The sequence below is a fragment of the Dreissena polymorpha genome, chromosome 1 (genome assembly GCF_020536995.1).
Source record: "Dreissena polymorpha isolate Duluth1 chromosome 1, UMN_Dpol_1.0, whole genome shotgun sequence".
Taxonomy (NCBI): Eukaryota; Metazoa; Mollusca; class Bivalvia; order Myida; family Dreissenidae; genus Dreissena; species Dreissena polymorpha.
The window spans coordinates 152185736-152206961 of NC_068355.1; the positions used below are offsets into that span (position 1 = coordinate 152185736).

General features: G+C 36.8%; 1 protein-coding gene and 1 long non-coding RNA gene across 2 annotated transcripts in view; both read right to left on the bottom strand.

The window, feature by feature from the left end:
- The window catches only part of LOC127858162 (nitric oxide synthase, brain-like), a 21043-nt gene extending 9362 nt beyond the window's left edge, over window positions 1–11681 (bottom strand). Inside the window, 7 exon segments of the mRNA XM_052395160.1 lie at window positions 157–353; window positions 1587–1665; window positions 1937–2081; window positions 2557–2731; window positions 2942–3097; window positions 3913–3962; window positions 11418–11681. Coding sequence (XP_052251120.1) covers window positions 157–353; window positions 1587–1665; window positions 1937–2081; window positions 2557–2731; window positions 2942–3097; window positions 3913–3962; window positions 11418–11681 — 1066 coding nt within the window.
- Window positions 11682–13865: 2184 nt separating this feature from the next.
- Window positions 13866–18748, bottom strand: LOC127856488 (uncharacterized). Its single transcript, XR_008038065.1, has 2 exons — window positions 18556–18748; window positions 13866–18394 (listed from the first exon to the last, which is right to left on the bottom strand). It is a non-coding gene; the product is annotated as an uncharacterized LOC127856488 (long non-coding RNA).
- Between the last annotated feature and the right edge of the window lie 2478 nt (window positions 18749–21226).

Here is a 21226-nt window from a genome sequence, read left to right on the forward strand (position 1 = left end):
GTATTTATAATATGACACATAAAATAGATTATCGTGGTTTAACCTATTTTATTCAAATGAGCATCTGTTAGTGTTTGTGATTTTCTATTGAAGGAATTTTATCCCTAAAACATATCTCGGCGTGCATTAAACTATCAGTGCAATGTAACCACATACCCATTGGCGTAGAACGCTCGTTCATGACTTCTATCTTGATCAGCTGATCAGGGGACGGGGCGTTGTGGAGGCGCATTAGTATGGCATCCACGAGGGAGGCGGAGTTCTCGGCGAAGATCGCCACGTGATCCCCGGGATGGTAGAGCAGCTCGCCCGACCCCATGGTCGCGTCCAACTTAATCAGCATCGTCTGGCGGCTGTTCCAATACACAGGTGCAATATATTCTCAAGTAGAAGACAAGACAAAACAATTTATTCGTAATTAAAGGCCACCAGCACAAATTTAAATATACAGACATGTCACATTATACATGCATGATTTGTGAATAGTATATGTTTATTCTTTTCGCATTAAGAACTATATATGTAATGCAATTTTCTTCAGTTTCAGATCATTTTTATTTCATCAGATTAATAAAATCGAGTTGTTTTCTGTTTCCACTATACCATAAAAAGAGGCGCATGTTACGTTCTTGGTGAAATTTAGAACAATCAAAATAAACATGAACTTCGTTTTCAAGTACACACGTGTTTTCCTAATTAAGACTGTGTGTACAATGTATAAGATAATGATATTTGCCAAGGTGTCGTCCAGTTTCAATAAGAAGCTTGGGGTTGGAACATCTTAACTTTTCAAATGCTTTTATATTTTAAAATGCTATTTTAAGCGAAATATATGTTCTGGTTCAGGCAATGATTAATGCATTCTATATGTTTCACATCTAGACGAGTAAAATGAAATCCATGACAATTTTTGCGTGTTACAACAACGAAGGCTAGCTTTGAGAAGTTGTAAAAATACATCAACATTACCAGCATTTTTATAAACCTAGATATAACTAAAACCATAATTAAATAACAGATTTTTAACAGAAGTAGCCCAATTTGTACACCAGTATTTAACCCATTTGAAATGATAGTCTACACATAATTCTTATCTACCAACCTCCCTTTGAGTCATACAATTGCTGGTTGACCCATTCAGACCAATACCATATTCCATATATTCAGAAAAGGTTTGACCCAAAATGTCCATCCCCGTATGAAAGGAATGGCTTTACCACTGAATTAACAAGTTTTAAAAACCCCTTTATGTCAAATTTTCCAAAATAGCCTTGGTAACTTTTTATCGCATTAAAAGATCTTTAGTTTACCTTGGGCGAACTTTATTTAGGAGTAAATAGTTTACCCATATATTTGTACACTGATGTCACATTTACACGATATTTCTTATAGAACCAACTATCATGTGACACGCAAAGAGCTTGGTCGAATTTGATTGTCGTTGGGCGTAAAATAAATCTTACACCATAACTCGTTGGCCGTTTCATCTTGTTAAGAAACGCCTACTATTCCAAGCAACACGCATACAAATTGGGAAATAAACGTAAACTGAGCAGAATTCTGTTTCTGACGGTGCTTGTACTCACTCGGACTCGATGGACTGCAACTGTTTTCGCTCAATGAACCGACAGGGTAGCACGTTCTTGCCATGGATGGTAGACAGAGCTGGAACACAACAATACCCAATAATTCAACTGCATATATTACAACAAATATCACCGCTGGAGTTTTTCCGGTGAGGGTTCTAACATGAAAAGTCGTATTTAACACTATTAGTCTCTAAAATCGCACATACATGTATTCACTCAAACATCAGTAATCTTGTTTAAACAAAAAATAGAGAGAAAAATGTTCTATCATTGTCACTAAGGACAAAAACATGATATTGTAGAGAAAATATATTTTATTGCGGTAACATTGTGTTACAAAGACTAACCCTCAATGATTCCCGGTGCCTTAGTTCCAGACGCAGGCGTCACCCGGAAGCGGTCCGGTGTCCAGTGACTCTCCGTCATGCTTAGTGAGCCCGTGGCGTCCTTCAACATTCGGTCGTCGCCGGTGCAGAATGTCTCGCAGGCCGCCTGGAAGGTGACGTCATAGTGCGTACAATTTAGTGCGTGCAGACACGTGAAGGCTAATTAAGTAACACTGCAATGATGACATCATCGCCGCTAATGGCTACATACACGTGTTTTTCTATGCTTCATAAAATTCTTAAAAATAAATAATAGTGCATCCATTTGAATCTTCTCGGCCTATTTGAGACATTGAAATCGACGTCTGTTTGTGTAGAAATACGAACGTGTTATACTCAAATCGTACAACAAAACGAGACATAATCATTCACACATGCCTTATTTTAACACATTATTGAAGTCTTTTAAAGCATAGAGTACATAAAGCCCAGACTCTACGTCAATCTGAATACCGATTTCATAAAGATTTTCGATAACACGAAATGAAAAGGAAAACTCCAAACAAATTATCAGGAGAAAAATTATGTTGACCACTCGAAAGTCATTTATTATAGGTATGTGACCCACACTTCCCACTGACCTTGAACACGTCCTTGGCCCAGGTGCGAAAGGACTCCTCTTGCCCACACAGTTCGTCGCCCTCTGCCAGCGCATGGATCCGCTCCGCCCCAAGGGATGCGAACATTGTATCCACGTAGTGGGCGAACGCGCAGAAGTTCGGGTAGGCACTCGAACCCAAGCCGAACACCGAGAACCTGTTCGTAGCAGACAGACATGCCTTAGGTAAAATAGCAGCTTCATGTCGAATAATCTGATCGAAGACTGAACCTTTGTACAAAAGAGAGTTGATAACTACAAATAATCACACCATCTATTTATATCATGTAAATGCCTTGAAAACATTGAGCTGATGGCTTGCTTATTACGTCTGCTAGCATTTGCGAACGAAATCAAGAGAATCGAACCTGACGTTGCTAAGCGGCCCAGTCTCAAGGGTGAGATTATCCTCCACTGATTTCGAGGAATCAGACGACGTCATGCTCTGCTGGTCGTCAGAAGTCTCGGAGGCGGGCTCGTCCGACGCCGATATGCTCCGTAAATAAGATACCTGCCTCGACAGCCTGACAAGTATAACAGTGATCGCTTGTATCAGCTTTGAATAACCAGATAGGTCACAAACAATGATTTTCAAATAAGCACTGAACTATATTTATTGTGTGCTTCTTATGCATACGTGCTTCTAGCTATCAATCACATTATTAACCCATTTATGCCAAGTGGACTCTCCCATCCTTCTAAATTGGATCAATTTATTTCCAAAATTAGGGATGTCTAGTAAATTTATTTCTATATTTAGAATATTTCTTAAAGAAATTCCTTTAAGCAAACAGCAGACCCTTATGAGATGCCGCATCATACAAAACAGTACCAACTAAACATAGGTCACTTTATTCTCAACGTCTAGGCATACAGTCCAGTTAAGAGAGCGCTGGATCGCGGTTTCAATCTCAAGCCCGAACACATAACATTTGTGGGGATTGATTAATTCTTTCTCCCCTACCTGTGACTCAAGTAGGGTAGTTGCCAGTTACTGGCATACGTGTGTGCACTTTGTCCTGTTACATAAATTAATCAAGTAAAGTGTGATTAATACACTGACCGCCTTGCGAACACCGAAATACTGTTGACAAAGACGAAAAAAAACAACAAACAAACGGTTATTATTAACAAACACAATTAAGAGCTATTTTAAATGTCTACATTTTTGGGGGGACAGAAGTTTGCAATGCCACTGCCCTTACTTCTTAAATTATTTACATCAGAGTGCCATAAATGTGCGCTTTTAACTACAAATCACGCGCTTTCATACGTGTTATTTTACATTAACCGATAATAACCATGACACTGTATAATTGAAAAAGTATTAGCTACGTACTTGTCCTTTGTCTCCGGGTGCCTTGTTTCTAGAAGGTACTTAGCAAAGGACTGAAAAGAAACAAAACGTGTGGAAAAGATAGTGTTGACACTAAAATAATAGATGCTTTAAGCTTTATAAAATAAGCGATACGAGTAATAACAGACGAGTGCATAGGCAGTCAGCTACAATTGGTTGATGCTTATAAAAAGCATTGCTTTTTAGCTCAGCCTCTGAATAACATGTATATGAAATAGATCCAAATGCCTTGGCTAAGGCGCTCGTTCAAATAACACTGTTGCACAGGCGTCATGCGAGTACTGGTCTTATGGCATATGCACTTGCTTAGTCTGGGTAGGGGCTACGCTGTCCGCAATAAAAAGGAAAGAGGACAATAACAACGAGCGAGGCATGGTATAGGGGAGATAACCCTGGGTTATGGTTAGGTTAGGGTTAGTGTTAGGGGTCGGGTTAGGGTTAAGGTATGGGTTAATGCTTACCCTAACCCAAACCCGATCCCTAACCCAAACCTGACCCCTAACCATTACCCTCTAACCCCCCCCCCCCCCCATGCGCATTACAATACCATGCCTCGCTTGTTGTCGTTGTCCGCTTTCCCAATAAAAAGCACACAAGATTTCGTGCTCTCCAGAGAAGCCTATTCAATATGCATAGCCTCAATCTCCACGCAGAGTTGTCGTTCCTTGCTTTCACAGACTGTTTCAGTCTAATCTCGTCGTGGAGGTTGGCATAGCCTTACAAAACAGCGCGGCTGCGCAGGCTGGGCTGGAGCTAAGCTGGCAGCATATTGCATAGGGCCCATTTTGACGCGGTTGCTTCAAAATCTAATTGCGTCTTGTTTATGGAGCATCAAACCATGATACTTTGCGATAAACAATTGAAGTCACATTGTGTTATTCATAGCAAACTGGCAACGTTCGGTAGCCTATTCCGGCCTGTAACACATGTGTGGCTAGAACATTAAACGATTCCCCTCCTATCATTGACATACGGCGTATATTAAAAGTAAGGTGTATAGTAAGGTGAAACGCTTGGTTTAACAGCTACGGCGAAGCTTTTTCTTTAATCTAACACATACACTTTTTATTTACCCCACGTGATCCAGTTCGAATTAATGGGAAATTAGAACAAGTACTCTGATTAGCAATAATTGGGACCTCTAAAGTATTCACAACCAATTTAATAATTTGACATTGTGACCCAGTTTAAGATATCTAGTGATCATTTTGAACTGAACATAAACAGTTCGGACAAACTTTCAGGAAGATTAGCAATAAATGTGGCGTCTAGAGTATTCACAAACTTTTCTTTAATTTGACATAGTGACCTAGTTTTAAATACCAAGTGAACAGATTCGAACTCAAAAAAGATTTTCTGAGAATCTTTCAGGAAGATAAGCAATGGCATCAAGAGTATTTACAAATATTTACTTTAACTTGACCTAGTGACCTAGGTTTTTGTCCCTTGTGACCCACTCTGAAAGTTGCAAGAGATATTATTGGGAGAGGTGTTTTTGACAACGCTTCATGAGCATTTGGCAATACATTAGACTAATAGCAGTGTTCACAGTGCAATTGTTGACAATGGACGACTGACAACGAACAACGTACAGACAAGGATCACACAATCTCACCATCAGCACGTTGGTCTTATATGAGCTTACATAAACGGAAAGGACACATGTACGTTTATTACCAACGTATTTTTTTTTCTGAATTAATCGTTTGCTTGCTAAGACGACTATGCACATTTGAATCACCCATATAATATCGTGTTAATCATAAACCATGTGTTAATGATTTAAAAAAAACGTACGCCCTATATTCAGGGGTGTCATTGTATTCAATATAGATATGACACAAATAACGGTACCACTAGATATTACACGTCAATCAAATGAGGATTGATACAATAAATATTGTTTACAAAGATATTGTATACGGATGAAGGATTCTTATTAGAAATCAGATATTATGATGAAATTAGTTACCATATGTATGCGTTTAAAAATTTAAATCTCAAGTTTTTAATCTATTACGGGAACTATTTTGCGTTTGCTTCAAACACGAGTCGAGAAGGCCACAGGTACAAACGGTCTATGGACGCTTAATTACCGGTTAACGTTAGCAGAAGGATATGATTTCCGTTAGCGAATTTGTAAAAATATAAAATAAATGTGTATAAATTATACTCAGACGTTAAACGTTTTTTTTCCGAGCGAGTATCATACGTTGTCAAGTATAAGGCGTGTGGATGAGTGCAACGATACACTACGGAGCATGTAACAAATATGTGGTGCTATATTATTCGATAGCGCGCAATATTATTGTGAATAAATTCTACTGAGATATGCAACATTGTCTTTCTTTGAGCGAGAGTCAACCTTTGTCAAGTTAAAGGTATGTGAAGGAGCTATACAATGCGCTTCAGAGCAAAAACAACACATGCGCCATGTCTATTTGGAGTTATATGTGCCGAAACCATGAATCGTGCACTTTTTGGAAATAATTGAACAGCGTTTATGGCAATAAATGTGTATAAATTATACTAAAACGCGCAACGTTGTCTGTCCCCGAGCGGGTATATTCCATTATCAAGTCTGAGGCATGTGATTGAGTGCAACAATACACAACGGGGCATTAGCAGAATATGTGCAACATCTTTTGGTGTTATATTTTCCGATAGCGCAATGTGCAATATCTAGTTGGAGTTACATGACCAACGATGTGCAACGATGTCTTACCCTCTGCCAGTATTTACCACTGTAAAGTTAAAGGCTTGTAAATAACTCACACAACACGCCTCGGCGCAAAAACAACGCACGTGTAATATCTATTTGGAGTACTATTTTCAATTGCACGGGTGAAAGGCACAGAATGTGCATAATCTAGTTGGGATTTCCTAACCAGGGTGTATCGGACATATGCTAGGCGTGTGATTCCGTAAAATATTTCATTTCGGACCATTCACACCACCTGTGCTCTATCGGACTGGACTTGATTTTTTCCATAGTACAGAAAGTGCTATATCTATTTTGAGTTCTATTTATCCTCAAACGCGCAACGGTGTCTGTCCACGAGCGGGTACAAACGATCGTGCAGTCTGAGGCATGTGAATGAGTGCAACAATACGCTGCGGGGCATTAACAGAATATGGGCAACATCTTTTTGGTGTTATATGTTGCGATATATATAGCGCGCAATGTGCAATATCTAGTTGGAATTACATGACCATGCTGCAAAGGCAGTGCATATGTACACATTTTGCTTCGATGTCCAACAATGTCTTGCTCTCTGCAAGTATTTACCACTGTAAAGTTAAAGGCTTGTAAATAACTCACACAACACGCCTTGGCGCAAAAACAACGCACGTGTAATATCTATTTGGAGTACTATTTTCAATTGCACGGGTGAATGGCACAGAATGTGCATAATATAGTTGGGATTTCCTGACCAGGGTGTATCGGACATATGCTAGGCATGTGATTCCGTAAAATATTTCATTTCGGACCATTCACACCACCTGTGCTCTATCGGATTGGACTTGATTTTTTCCATAGTACAGAAAGTGCTATATCTATTTTGAGTTCTATTTATTCTCAAACGCGCAACGGTGTCTGTCCACGAGCGGGTGTAAACCATCATGCAGTCTGAGGCATGTGAATGAGTGCAACAATACGCTGCGGGGCATTAACAGAATATGGGCAACATCTTTTTGGTGTTATATGTTGCGATATATATAGCGCGCAATGTGCAATATCTAGTTGGAATTACATGACCATGCTGCAAAGGCAGTGCATATGTACACATTTTGCTTCGATGTCCAACGATGTCTTGCTCTCTGCCAGTATTTACCACTGTAAAGTTAAAGGCTTGTAAATAACTCACACAACACGCCTTGGCGCAAAAACAACGCACGTGTAATATCTATTTGGAGTACTATTTTCAATTGCACGGGTGAATGGCACAGAATGTGCATAATCTAGTTGGGATTTCCTGACCAGGGTGTATCGGACATATGCTAGGCATGTGATTCCGTAAAATATTTCCTTTCGGACCATTCACACCACCTGTGCTCTATCGGATTGGACTTGATTTTTTCCATAGTACAGAAAGTGCTATATCTATTTTGAGTTCTATTTATTCTCAAACGCGCAACGGTGTCTGTCCACGAGCGGGTGTAAACCATCATGCAGTCTGAGGCATGTGAATGAGTGCAACAATACGCTGCGAGGCATTAACAGAATATGGGCAACATCTTTTTGGTGTTATATGTTGCGATATATAGCGCGCAATGTGCAATATCTAGTTGGAATTATATAACCATGGTGCAAAGGCAATGCATATGTACATATTTTGCTTCGATGTCCAACGATGTCTTGCTCTCTGCCAGTATTTACCACTGTAAAGTTAAAGGCTTGTAAATAACTCACACAACACGCCTTGGCGCAAAAACAACGCACGTGTAATATCTATTTGGAGTACTATTTTCAATTGCACGGGTGAATGGCACAGAATGTGCATAATCTAGTTGGGATTTCCTGACCAGGGTGTATCGGACATATGCTAGGCGTGTGATTCCGTAAAATATTTCCTTTCGGACCATTCACATCACCTGTGCTCTATCGGATTGGACTTGATTGTTTCCATAGTACAGTAAGTGCTATATCTATTTTGAGTTCTATTTATCCTCAAACGCGCAACGGTGTCTGTCCACGAGCGGGTATAAACCATCGTGCAGTCTGAGGCATGTGAATAAGTGCAACAATACGCTGCGGGGCATTAACAGAATATGGGCAGCATCTTTTTTGGTGTTATATGTTGCGGTATATATAGCGCGCAATGTGCAATATCTAGTTGGAATTACATGACCATGGTGCAAAGGCAATGCATATGTACACATTTTGCTTCGATGTCCAACGATGTCTTGCTCTCTGCCAGTATTTACCACTGTTAAGTTAAAGGCTTGTAAATAACTCACACAACACGCCTCGGTGCAAAAACAACGCACGTGTTATATCTATTTGGAGTACTATTTTCAATTGCACGTGTGAATGGCACAGAATGTGCATAATCTAGTTGGGATTTCCTGACCAGGGTGTATCGGACATATGCTAGGCGTGTGATTCCGTAAAATATTTCATTTCGGACCATTCACACCACCTGTGCTCTATCGGATTGGACTTGATTTTTTCCATAGTACAGAAAGTGCTATATCTATTTTGAGTTCTATTTATCCTCAACAACGCGCAACGGTGTCTGTCCACGAGCGGGTATAAACCATCATGCAGTCTGAGGCATGTGAATGAGTGCAACAATACGCTGCGGGGCATTAACAGAATATGGGCAACATCTTTTTGGTGTTATATGTTGCGATATATATAGCGCGCAATGTGCAATATCTAGTTGGAATTATATGAACCATGGTGCAAAGGCAATGCATATGTACATATTTTGCTTCGATGTCCAACGATGTCTTGCTCTCTGCCAGTATTTACCACTGTTAAGTTAAAGGCTTGTAAATAACTCACACAACACGCCTTGGCGCAAAAACAACGCACGTGTAATATCTATTTGGAGTACTATTTTCAATTGCACGGGTGAATGGCACAGAATGTGCATAATCTAGTTGGGATTTCCTGAACAGGGTGTATCGGACATATGCTAGGCTCACCAGATTCGCTGAGTACTTTTGAGAATCTCGCCACGCAATAATCATTACTGTCAAAGCTATTACAATCGATATCATCGATAATACTGTTTAACATATGTGAATTTGAGATTAATTTTTGTCGAAATTCGTCACGATTCTGATCCAACCAACTAAAACGTTTTGTACTAGATTCATTTAACACTTCTCGATAATGCAGTATTACACTTGATATTAAATAGCAGTGGACCATGATCTGACCATACTGAATAAGAGTCAACGTTAAAACGTGTTATAAGATTAAAGTTTTCTTCACGTGGTAACACGTATTCAATTACACTAGAACCACGTGGATCCATGAACTTAAAAGCTCCTAAACTATCATTGTTTAACCTACCGTTAGCTATCCTCGATGAGAGCGATATGCACATGTCAAGCTTCTAACCAAAACAATTAGTTTTTGATTCCATTGAATTCCGGGTAAGTTGAGAGTCACTTGCGTAAGACTGGTCATTTATGGGATTAATTGTGAGGTCCCAAACAATAAAATCTCGCTTATTTCCTACTCGAGCGTTCCAATCGCCGGCTAAAAAAACTTTGCCATTTGTTTGAAATTGATTTATATTTTTTGTGAAATATCAAATAAATTAACATTTCAAATATTATTAATAGGGAATAGCTAATGCCAGATGTACACACTAGCCAGGGAAATATCGTCCGTTAAACTAAAAAAATACCTTATCTAATTTAAACCACGCAATAGCATCATGATAACTTTTTACAAAAGAAATTCCCTCGCAAAGGATTGCTAAACATTAATTGCTATTCCGCCACTACATCGTTTAGATTTTTTATTCTGAAATTCCCTGTTAAAAAGTTAACATTCATGACCAACGATGTCATAAGAAGAATAGTTATTTGGCCATGTTTCAAACAATAAAATAATTATAAAATTTACGAATATAGTTTACAAAGTCGTCATCACTAAGTTAAATATTTGTAAGTTCTTGAACGTTCCAAGAGAGTAATTTTATGTTAGCCTCCAGAAGCCCCTACTTGGTGCTACCGCTGCTACCGCTGCTACCGCTGCTACCGCTGCTATTATTCGTTGTTGCGCTGTCAGGCCGCACCGGAACACCGTCTATGCACAGGGTGTCATAGCTGAGACAAGCATCTCTTGCCATCAGCGCGAGCTTTCCGGAAGGCAGGCATTAAGCTTCTGCGTCGGTCGGCAACGTCCTTTGGAAACTGTTCACTCACATAGTAATTGGTTCCCCTAAGGTTCCGGCTAGATTTTCGCACGTTTTCTCGGTCATTGACTAGTGAGAGTTTGGCGCCAATTGAACGTGGATGTGATCGGTTCCCGCCAATACGATGTACTCGCTCAAAACCAGGTATGTATATATACTAATATACATACCTGCTCAAATAATTTTTGTAGGTTTTCAGTCATAAAAGAACGAAGTATTCGTTAAGTATCGTCGGGTGTTTCAGACGGACGGTAACTTATGCCGATGACTATTAAATTGTTCCGCATTGATGCGCCTGCATGTAATTTTAAGGACTGCGTGAATTCTGATTTATGTTGTTATTTTGGAATGGCGCTCTGTGATTCTGCCACTGCGAGTTTAAGCAGCGAAACGTTGTCCGCGATCTTATGCAGCTTTTCAGTAAGAATTGTGTTGGTGTCTGGTACAACATTCCAAAGTTTGCACAGATCTGACTCTACACCATTTACTTTTTTCTCAAGTTTCTCTAATGTTTCTTACTTTTTGTTTATGACCGAAAATTAAATGTTCATCGCCTTTTCCATGGATACTATGAAACTCTTATTACAGAGTTGGTGGGTGGCTGACCTGTGATATGATGCGTCTCTCTGTTCCATTTCCGGCCTCTCCTGCACTTGGTGCGAACACCGAGTTATCCATGACAGGGTCACTGAATAACACGGAATGAGCACCATGGATAGCGTCACTCACTTTGCAATTAACACTGCCTATTTCCCTCACTACACTCTTTGTTGACTCATTCGACCCTCCAGAAATACCCTTGTTTTGGGCAGCTATCTTCTGTTCATTTTTAGTTGGTCGCGTTAGCGGCCGAATGAATTTACAGACCATGTTTTGCAATCAGTATGTGCTTGGAAGCCTAAGCTACGCTAACGCTAAGAAGCGCAACTCACTATGCTAGGAACGATTACAGCTGCCTATCTGCACTGCAGACGACATATGCTAAGGAGCGTCTGTTGTACTAAACTGCAGTGACTGTATTTACCAGCTTGTAAGATGTAATTGGCCAGTCTAGTGGTTACCATTGAAATCTGTACATATCGGCTGCTTTCAGGGAAAACGGTGCTTAATGCATGTAAAACAAGATTAGCCTGTGCACACTGATGAGCCTGTGGAATGCGCACAAGCTAATCAAGGACGACAAAAGCGAACTATTTCAGTGCCTTCGGCGCTTTGATTTGGTCCATTGCTACTACTAGAGTTGTTACTACTGTTTTTACGTTTTTGTGCTTTTCCCATGGACTGTTCTGTAAAATAAGCTGATAATTGCAATACGCTTGTTTGAATCTAGAGGTGTGTAAGTGTAAAAATTATACGCAATGTGCGACGTTGCCTCTCCCAGGGCGAGTATGATGATTCGTGAATGAGTGCGATCAGAAAATACAACATATCACAATTAATTACATTAAGATGAAAAAAAAACGATACACGGATGCCTGGCACCGTAACATAAGTAATTTGAAAATCAAGTTAAGAATGACGATATCACTGCGTGAACCAAAAACATTGTAATAATTTTTTTTCATTGAATTGTCAACGTTATAAAAATACTTTTTTATCTTGATATCAGCACCTCGATTATCACATGCGACACACAATACTACTGTGGTTGTTATTTATATCAAGGAGGATTAAAATACGACCATGTATAGCGACGCTATATGGTGGACAAAAACCACTTTGATGATGACATTTAATTTTACATCGATTTTTGTCAAAGTTCAAAAGCAACGTTTATCTGTATCATCATGCGTCTTTCACGAGACATATTATTCACTTGTGGGTATTACTCTCGCCAAGTATTATTAAAATCCCGACCATGTATGGTGTTGTTATTTTGCAGACATGAACCCCGGTGTTGATTCGGACTTATTAGTTATGTTTGTCACAGTGCAAAAACACCATTGGACCTTGATCTTCAGGACTTGACAGAACAGAACAGACCAGTTAATTGAGTAAATCAAGGCCTCCGGCCCATAATACATAGCATAATGACATAATGCAATACAATTTAAGAGTTGTGCCCATTATATATAACACAATAACATCAAAATTAATTATAGTTTCAAAAGTTGTGTAATTTTAAATTTCAAAAGTCGAATGGCAGGCTTGTCGGATCTCCTAAGACATAAGACCCGTTTTCGCAATACGTGGCTCAGTTTTAAAAGCACGTCCAATAACATGACGAAAGTATTGGCATAAATGAAAAAAGTCTTGATATCAATTACAAAGATTATGAAAAATAAGAGAACAAGTTGGAACTCGGAACTCCTAAGACATAAGACCCGTTTTCGCAATACTTGGCTCAGTTTTAAAAGCACGCCCAATAACATGACAACAGTATTGGTATAAATGAAAAAGAAATGTCTTGATAACAATTACAAAGATTATGAAATAAAAGAAGACATCAGCATTACGAGTCTTTTACGCGACAACCATTTATATTGTGTATAGTGAAGTTATTTAGCGTTCACGAACAACTGAAAAACTTAGTATTTTATATTGTTGTTTGTGAAAGTTCAATAGCACCGTTTGAGCTTCACATCAGCATCTTGAGCCTTTTGCGCATCACATCATACTTGTGGCTATTAGTTATGACAAGTATTATAAAAATCCAAACATGTTTAGCAAAGTTATTTAGTGGAAACAAAACACTGTGATGATCACATTGTTACATTGTGTTTTTTTTTTGTCAAAATTCCAAAGCACCTTTTTACCTTGACCTTGACATCAGCATCTCGATTCTTTCACGTGACATATCAAACGACATGTATTGTGTTTTTTTCTTATGCCAATTGTCATTAAAATGGACCATGCACGGCAAAATGATTTATTGGACACCAAACACTGTCATAATTAGGTATTTACATTGATTATTGTCAAAGTTATATAGCACCGTTTGACCTTGACATCTGGCTGTTGAGTATTTCACATATACTCTTGTGGTTAATACTCATGCCAAGTAATATTTTAATCCGACCATACATAGCAAAATAATTGAGCGGACACGAAACCTTTGCATTTTTTAGAACATAGTTTATTAAACAATCCATCCAGAAAGCCAAAAGCCCAAGTGGACAAATCAAGCATACATGATACAGTGTTTCCACAATACACAGTTTATGATTATACAAAATAAAGTTATGCAAAGAAATAAAATCGTTTGGTTACAACGGTGCCTACATGAATTATTATACATTATGAGTTATTATACATTACACTAGAACATAAATAATTATCGAAAGTATACATGTAATTAAATATATCCTAAGTGCGTCAGAGTGTATGAGGCTAATAAACTCAATTTAATGCAATATACAAACAAGGGCTGTTTGTAAAACATGCATGCCCCCCATATGGGCTGTCCGTTGTAGTGGCAGCCATTGTGTGTATACGATTTTTGTCACCGTGACCTTGACCTTTGACATAGTGACCTAAAAATCAATAGGGGTCATCTGCGAGTCACGATCAATGTACCTATGAAGTGTCATGATCCTAGGCAAAAGCGTACTTGAGTTATCATCCGAAAATCATTTTACTATTTCGGGTCACCGTGACCTTGACCTTTGACCTAGTGACCTCAAAATCAATAGGGGTCATCTGCAAGTCATGATCAATCTACCCATGAAGTTTCATGATCCTAGGCCCAAGCGTTCTTGAGTTATCGTCTGACAACCACCTGGTGGACGGACCGACCGACAGACCGACATGAGCAAAGCAATATACCCCCTCTTCTTCGAAGGGGGGCATAAATATACTGTAATTTACATTTATTAGGTCTCCATAAGCAAGATGTACTAATAAAAACACTTTGTACTAATCAGAATTAACATAGTCGGTTTTATTATGAATATTCGTATGTTACTAGTACATTTATATATACATCATATGTTTAAGGGTAGTAGAACAGTTTGTTATAGTAACAGGCTTGTTAAAAACTTGTTGACAGATCTTCTAAAATAAAAGTCAATTAAAACACATGCATGTAATAATAGCATAAACGTCAGCCCTTACAGTCTACCTATACGAAACGGAAATATAGGCAACCCAAAGGCTCTGGAAACAATGAACTTTGTTAAATGGATGTTATAAATCAGTTCAATTATCTAAATAAACAAACACAACAAAATGCACTGAAAAGACAACGTTTGATATTAATTTATATTCAATATCATTGTATAAACCCTATACAGGTCACCTAAGAAATTAACATATACATGGTCCAAAAGTCATGTTGAATGCTATATAAACAATAGTATTTATCAGTACGTTTGATAAGTCTTACATATTGTTTATTGTTTATTAAACAACACACCCAGAAGGCCAAAAGCCCAAGTGGACTAAGTAAGCATACAGTGTTTACAACATAAATAATACATGAATTTACAAAAAGAAAAAAAAACGTTTCATTGCAACAATTCATACATGTTTCATTAAAAAGGGCTGTTTGTAAAACATGCATGCCCCCCATATGGGCTCTACGTTGTAGTGACAGCCATTGTGTGAATATGTTTTATGTCACAGTGACCTTTGACCTTGTGCCCTGAAAATCAATAGGGGTCATCTGCGAGTCCTGATCAATCTACCTATCAAGTTTCATGATCCTAGGCATAAGCGTTCTTCAGTTATCATCCGGAAACCATGTTACTATTTCGGGTCACCGTGACCTTGACCTTTGACCTAGTGACCTGAAAATCAATAGGGGTCATCTGCGAGTCATGATCAATGTACCTATGAAGTTTCATGATCCTAGGCATAAGCGTTCTTGAGATATCCGGAAACCATTTTACTATTTCGGGTCACCATGACCTTGACCTTTGACCTAGTGATCTGAAAATCAATAGGGGTCATCTGCGAGTCATGATCAATGTTCCTATGAAGTTTCATGATCCTAGGCCCAAGCGTTATTGAGTTATCATCCGGAAACCACCTGGTATACGGACCGACCGACCGACAGACATAATAGTTGTAAATCAGTGCATAACAGTTCTAAAAATGCAGCCATATTGTCGTAGAATACATCTAGGAACAGACACGATACTATAATATAACCTTCATTAAAAGATAATAATGGCAATTGATTAAATACATTCAAATACAGTTTTGACAGTCCATTAAAGGCGACCGTTAAAACACAAAGACAGATTAAAAAACACGTGAATAAAAACACGTTACATATGCGGTACTATCCCAACAATTAATATGCAGTACATAATAAATGCAATTAAAGTTACAACAAGATATATACCGCACAAAACATTTCAGAATAAATCAAATTGATGACACATGTATTATGCGTTCGAACATTAAAAGAGTGATAAATATAACAGCTTAATTTTTTTATTAATTGTTCATTATTTGATGTTATTAGCTCTATTAGCTCGATAAATTTGTACATGTTTGGTCGTTGTCTGTAATACAATGGAATATATTTTGATCTCAGTTCAGTATATATTGTACATTCAAGAATAAAATGAAACTATTTTTCGAGTTTATTACAAACAGTACACTTTCTTTGATCTAATGGAATTGGTGTAGGTCTAGCCCATCTGCCTGACTCGATATTTAATCTATGTGATGACATACGTAATTTTGATAAATTTACTCGAAACTTGTTGACATTGCATATATTCAGGTACGGTTGAAATTGAAAAACGGAGATATGTTTATAAAAATTTGCCCTAGTAGAAGTATGAAGTCGCTCATTCCAATTCTGTACAAACATGTCGCTCTATCTTTGTCTTACGACTGATACAAACATATTTTCATTTCCAACATCTTGAAAAAACCAAGCATCATAAAATCCCAAATTACTTAGTAGATCCCTTAATAGCGTGCACCAATTTTTCTTGGTAGGACACTCAATACTATCATCTAATAAAGTCAAATAAACTTTTTTGTTAAATTAATTTGCTTAACATAATTCACACAAAACGAAAACACGCGAACAGGAAACACTTGCAATTTATCGCACACCCATACACACAAATGCACACATACCGACAAATTAAGTGCTCAAGGTTTGTGTTTTTTTTTCCATAGAACCAGAGGTTGTGTTCACAAAACAACATTGATAGATTATCATGTAATATACAGAACATAATTTTATTACACATAAACTTTACAGTTTCTAGTGTTAAACAAAGCGATTATACAAAATACATGAATACATATAGTTTGTCGTTTTTTATTTAACAGAAATATCATAATTTGGTTATGGATAGACTTTACAGATATTTTAGACAAACATGATAACAGTGTATCTAGCTATATATGGAACTGCTTTAATACCGTATGTTGTTGTATCAGTAAAATAATTCAATATCTGTTTAGAGAACAAAACTTAATACAACTTGAATCACAATAAAATGTTAGTAGTATATAGAATACCGAATTTTTATGTCTACTTAATGTTAATGCAACAACTACATCAGCATACAATCGTTACAGAACAGAACATAATTTTATTACACATAAACTTTACAGTTTCTAGTGTTAAACAAAAACAATAATGCAAAATGCTTGAATATAGTAAGTGGATTTAGCAGACATGTTATAAAATAGTTATGAATGAACTTTACAGATAATTGAACAAAACTTGTTTTAAATCACATGTTTACAGTGTATATTGCTACATATGGATGCTTTTCACTCGCGTTATAACCGTTAAGGTGAAACCTTAATTGTATTTTGAAGGAGCATAGAATATAACAGTGAGCATCCAAACCACATAAAATTTAAGTAGCAACGGCACTATTACAAATTATAGTTGAAAGTGTATGAAAATTAAAATATAAACATAATTCTAATTTCGAAATATAACAATAATTATACTTTGTAATATACACAACTATACAACCATTGTTTCATTTAACTGTCATTAATAACAGATACTTACAAATGTTATATGTAAGAGTTTTCAATATACCTAATATGTCAGACTGCCTATTTGGAACACAAAAATAGAATCACACATAATAAAATGTAGTATTTAATTGAATCTCTGTACAAACGAGACAGTAACATGTCATGTCCAAAAGAAATAGAGCATCAGTTACAACCTTTAAAAGAACAGATATTCATTCTATCTTAGACATTATTACTACTGAAAAATATTAAGAAATAGATATAAAAAATACTTATCACAAGGGAAGAACATATGAAGTTGATTTAATAGTAACCATATCATGCCTATTTGAAACAAAACAAGGAAAACAATTGTCAGACAAGGGACAAAATTGTCACAAAACCAGGTTTTCATTGTGAAAAAAAAATCTGATAAAGGGAGAAAACTCAAACTGAACTTTTGAAATGACCAAAAAAAATGAACCCCCTTTGTAAGTTTTTTTTTTTTTTTTAAATCTATTTTTAGTCGTGGCGACCTTGACATTGGAGATATTGACGTGATTCTTTCGTGGGACACACCGTCCCATGATGGTGAACAAATGTGCCAAATGATTTTAAAATCTCACAATGAATGACATAGTTATGGCCAGGACAAGCTCATTTATGGCCATTTTTGACCTTTGAACTCAAAGTGTGACCTTGACCTTGGAGATATCGACGTAATTATTTCGCGCGACACACCGTCCAATGATGGTGAACAAATGTGCCAAATGATTTTAAAATCTGACGATGAACGACATAGTTATGGCTCGGACAAGCTCATTTATGGCCATTTTTGACCTTGAACTCAAAGTGTGACCTTGACCTTGGAGATATCGACGTAATTATTTCGCGCGACACACCGTCCAATGATGGTGAACAAATGTGCCAAATGATTTTAAAATCTGACAATGAACGACATAGTTATGGCCCGGACAAGCTTATTCCGCCAGCCAGCCAGCCAGCCCGCCAGCCAGCCCGCCCGCATTCGCCAATCTAATAACCAGTTTTTTCCTTCGGAAACCTGGTTAAAACCAAGTTGTAAATTACAAAAAAGTATGATAAAAGGTGATATGGGATTTACAATTAATATTTAATTAAAACAAGCCGTCAGAGATGGGTGAAGCTCCCCAAAGTTTTTTTTGGTCACAATATTGCACTATATATTCAGATAAAAGGAAACATCTTGAGGGGCATAACTTTGGACAAAATAATAGGATGGATGGTTTAGCAACTTAACAATTTCAAAGGGCCATAAGTCTCTAAATAAATCATCTAACCAGAACCCACAAATAACACGCACATCTCTTCAAGGCAGTTAAGCTTCCCATAAAACTTCATTGAATTCAAGTCATTAGTTGGGGATAAATAGCCCAGACAAGAATTGCACTATATGTACAGTATATTGAAAATTTCAAAGGGCCATAACTCTGTGAAAAATCATCCGAACATAACTTGCTGATAATATGCCACATGTCCTGTTGGTAGTGAAGCTTCCCATAAAGTTTCATTCAATTGCAGACATTAGTTGCTAAAATAGCCCCGAACAAGAATGCACAATATGTACAGTTAATGGAAAATTCAATGGGCCATAACTCTGTGAAAAATCATCCGACCATAACTGGCTGATAACATGCACATCTCCTCTTGGTAGTGAAGCTTCCCATAAAGTTTCATTGAATTCCCGTAATAAGTTGCTGAGAAAAAGCTCAGACAAGAATTTTTTAGAGGAGCATAAAATGATTCAAATATGAAATTTCTTTGTGTTATATACCTCATTATAAACTTCCTATTTTAAAACAAATCAATAGGCAACCGTGAGGCAAACACGAAGGTATTATAAAATGACAGCATATTTTTTTATTGAAGTTTCTCTCTGTGAAGACAACAGACTATGAATTATTGTATATGGTTTCTTAGTCTGATTTTTTTTTATCCCTGAATTATTAAAAAAAACACATTTAGTTCTGATCACCTTTGAATAAGATGCATTTTTTAATTTGAGAAGACATGCTTCGCACAATTATAAGGCAACTTTTAAACAAATGCAAAGCACAAGATACACGTCGTTATAAACTTGTGTGTTTAAATTGTTCACTCTGGTCAAACTTTATGTTCAAATAATTATTTTTATCAATTTTACAAGTCTAAACTAGGTTTTTTTGTCATAAAAGCAAATGTAAAGAATGCTTCATTAATTTGTAATGCAATGAAGACTAGTTTTCTTATGACATATCACAAATACCTAAAGCTACCGTATAGGGAGAAATAATTACTTTTGACAACTTTCAAATTCGAATAAATGACAATCGAATGTTATTAAACAATGTTTCTGAAACAAGTTATGTATTAATTTTTAAACAATTTGCAAAGAGATGTCATATTAATTCATCAATTTTACCCAAAAAAAATACCTTGACCTTACACAACTCAAAGTGTGTAGATCCTTGAGATACACATGCATGCTATATATGAAGTTGCTACCTTTAATATTGCAAAAGTTATTGCAAATGTTAAGGTTTGCACAAACAAACAAACCAACAGACAGGGCATTATGTAAACTACCTCATTAAATTAATTGTATTTTTTTAAAGAAAAATTTTGCTTCCAATGCTGGATGCATATTTCCTCATCAACTGTGTCCGCTTTGACTCACCTGAAAATATATAAAGATGCATATTAAATATTGGATCTGTCATCTTTACACATATACTCTGGGCTGGTTTTCTAAAAGTTTCTAAGATAATTCTTAAACAAATTGTTCTAAGATTTAAAGTTTTGATTAACTCTTCTTTTCATGAATCTTCAACACAATATGAAATTCAAAATCCATGCATATTTGTATGATTGTTTCAATGTAAAAACAATATGTCAAGGGACATGGGAAATATTTGGGATAGTACGCAAACATTTGCACGCTCACGCTTACACTCATGTCGACACCGGTGTGAGAAGGATAGCTCAACTATATATATTTCATATATATAAGTCGAGTTATAAATGAAACAAATTAAATTAACTAGGATCACATTCATTGCCTTTTAAGCTAAGATCATGCATACCAATGTACATATTTTATAAGGCAAAGAGAAGACACATAAGGTTAACCATAGTCATAAGCTCACATCAGGGACATATTTTGCATGTCAATATCTATGTTGACACTGCTGTAGTAATTGCTGCTGTACAACATGTATTAAGCACAGCTTTTGCATTTACTTTTGTAGAAGGGCATGGATCGTATGACATAGTGTGTTTACAAAAATGTTGTGGAATTTTTTTAATTTCTTAAGTAACACAAAGTATCTGAATAAGCAAAGATAAATGTTTTTATTATATATTATTATACATATATTATATTTAAGATACATTGACGGATATTGTGTAAAAATTGTTAGTGATGAAAACAATACATCTTTCTTCATAGGTAACTAGATCTGTAGACAAAAACAAAAAATACAATTTTTGTGGAAACTTACTATTTATCCTTC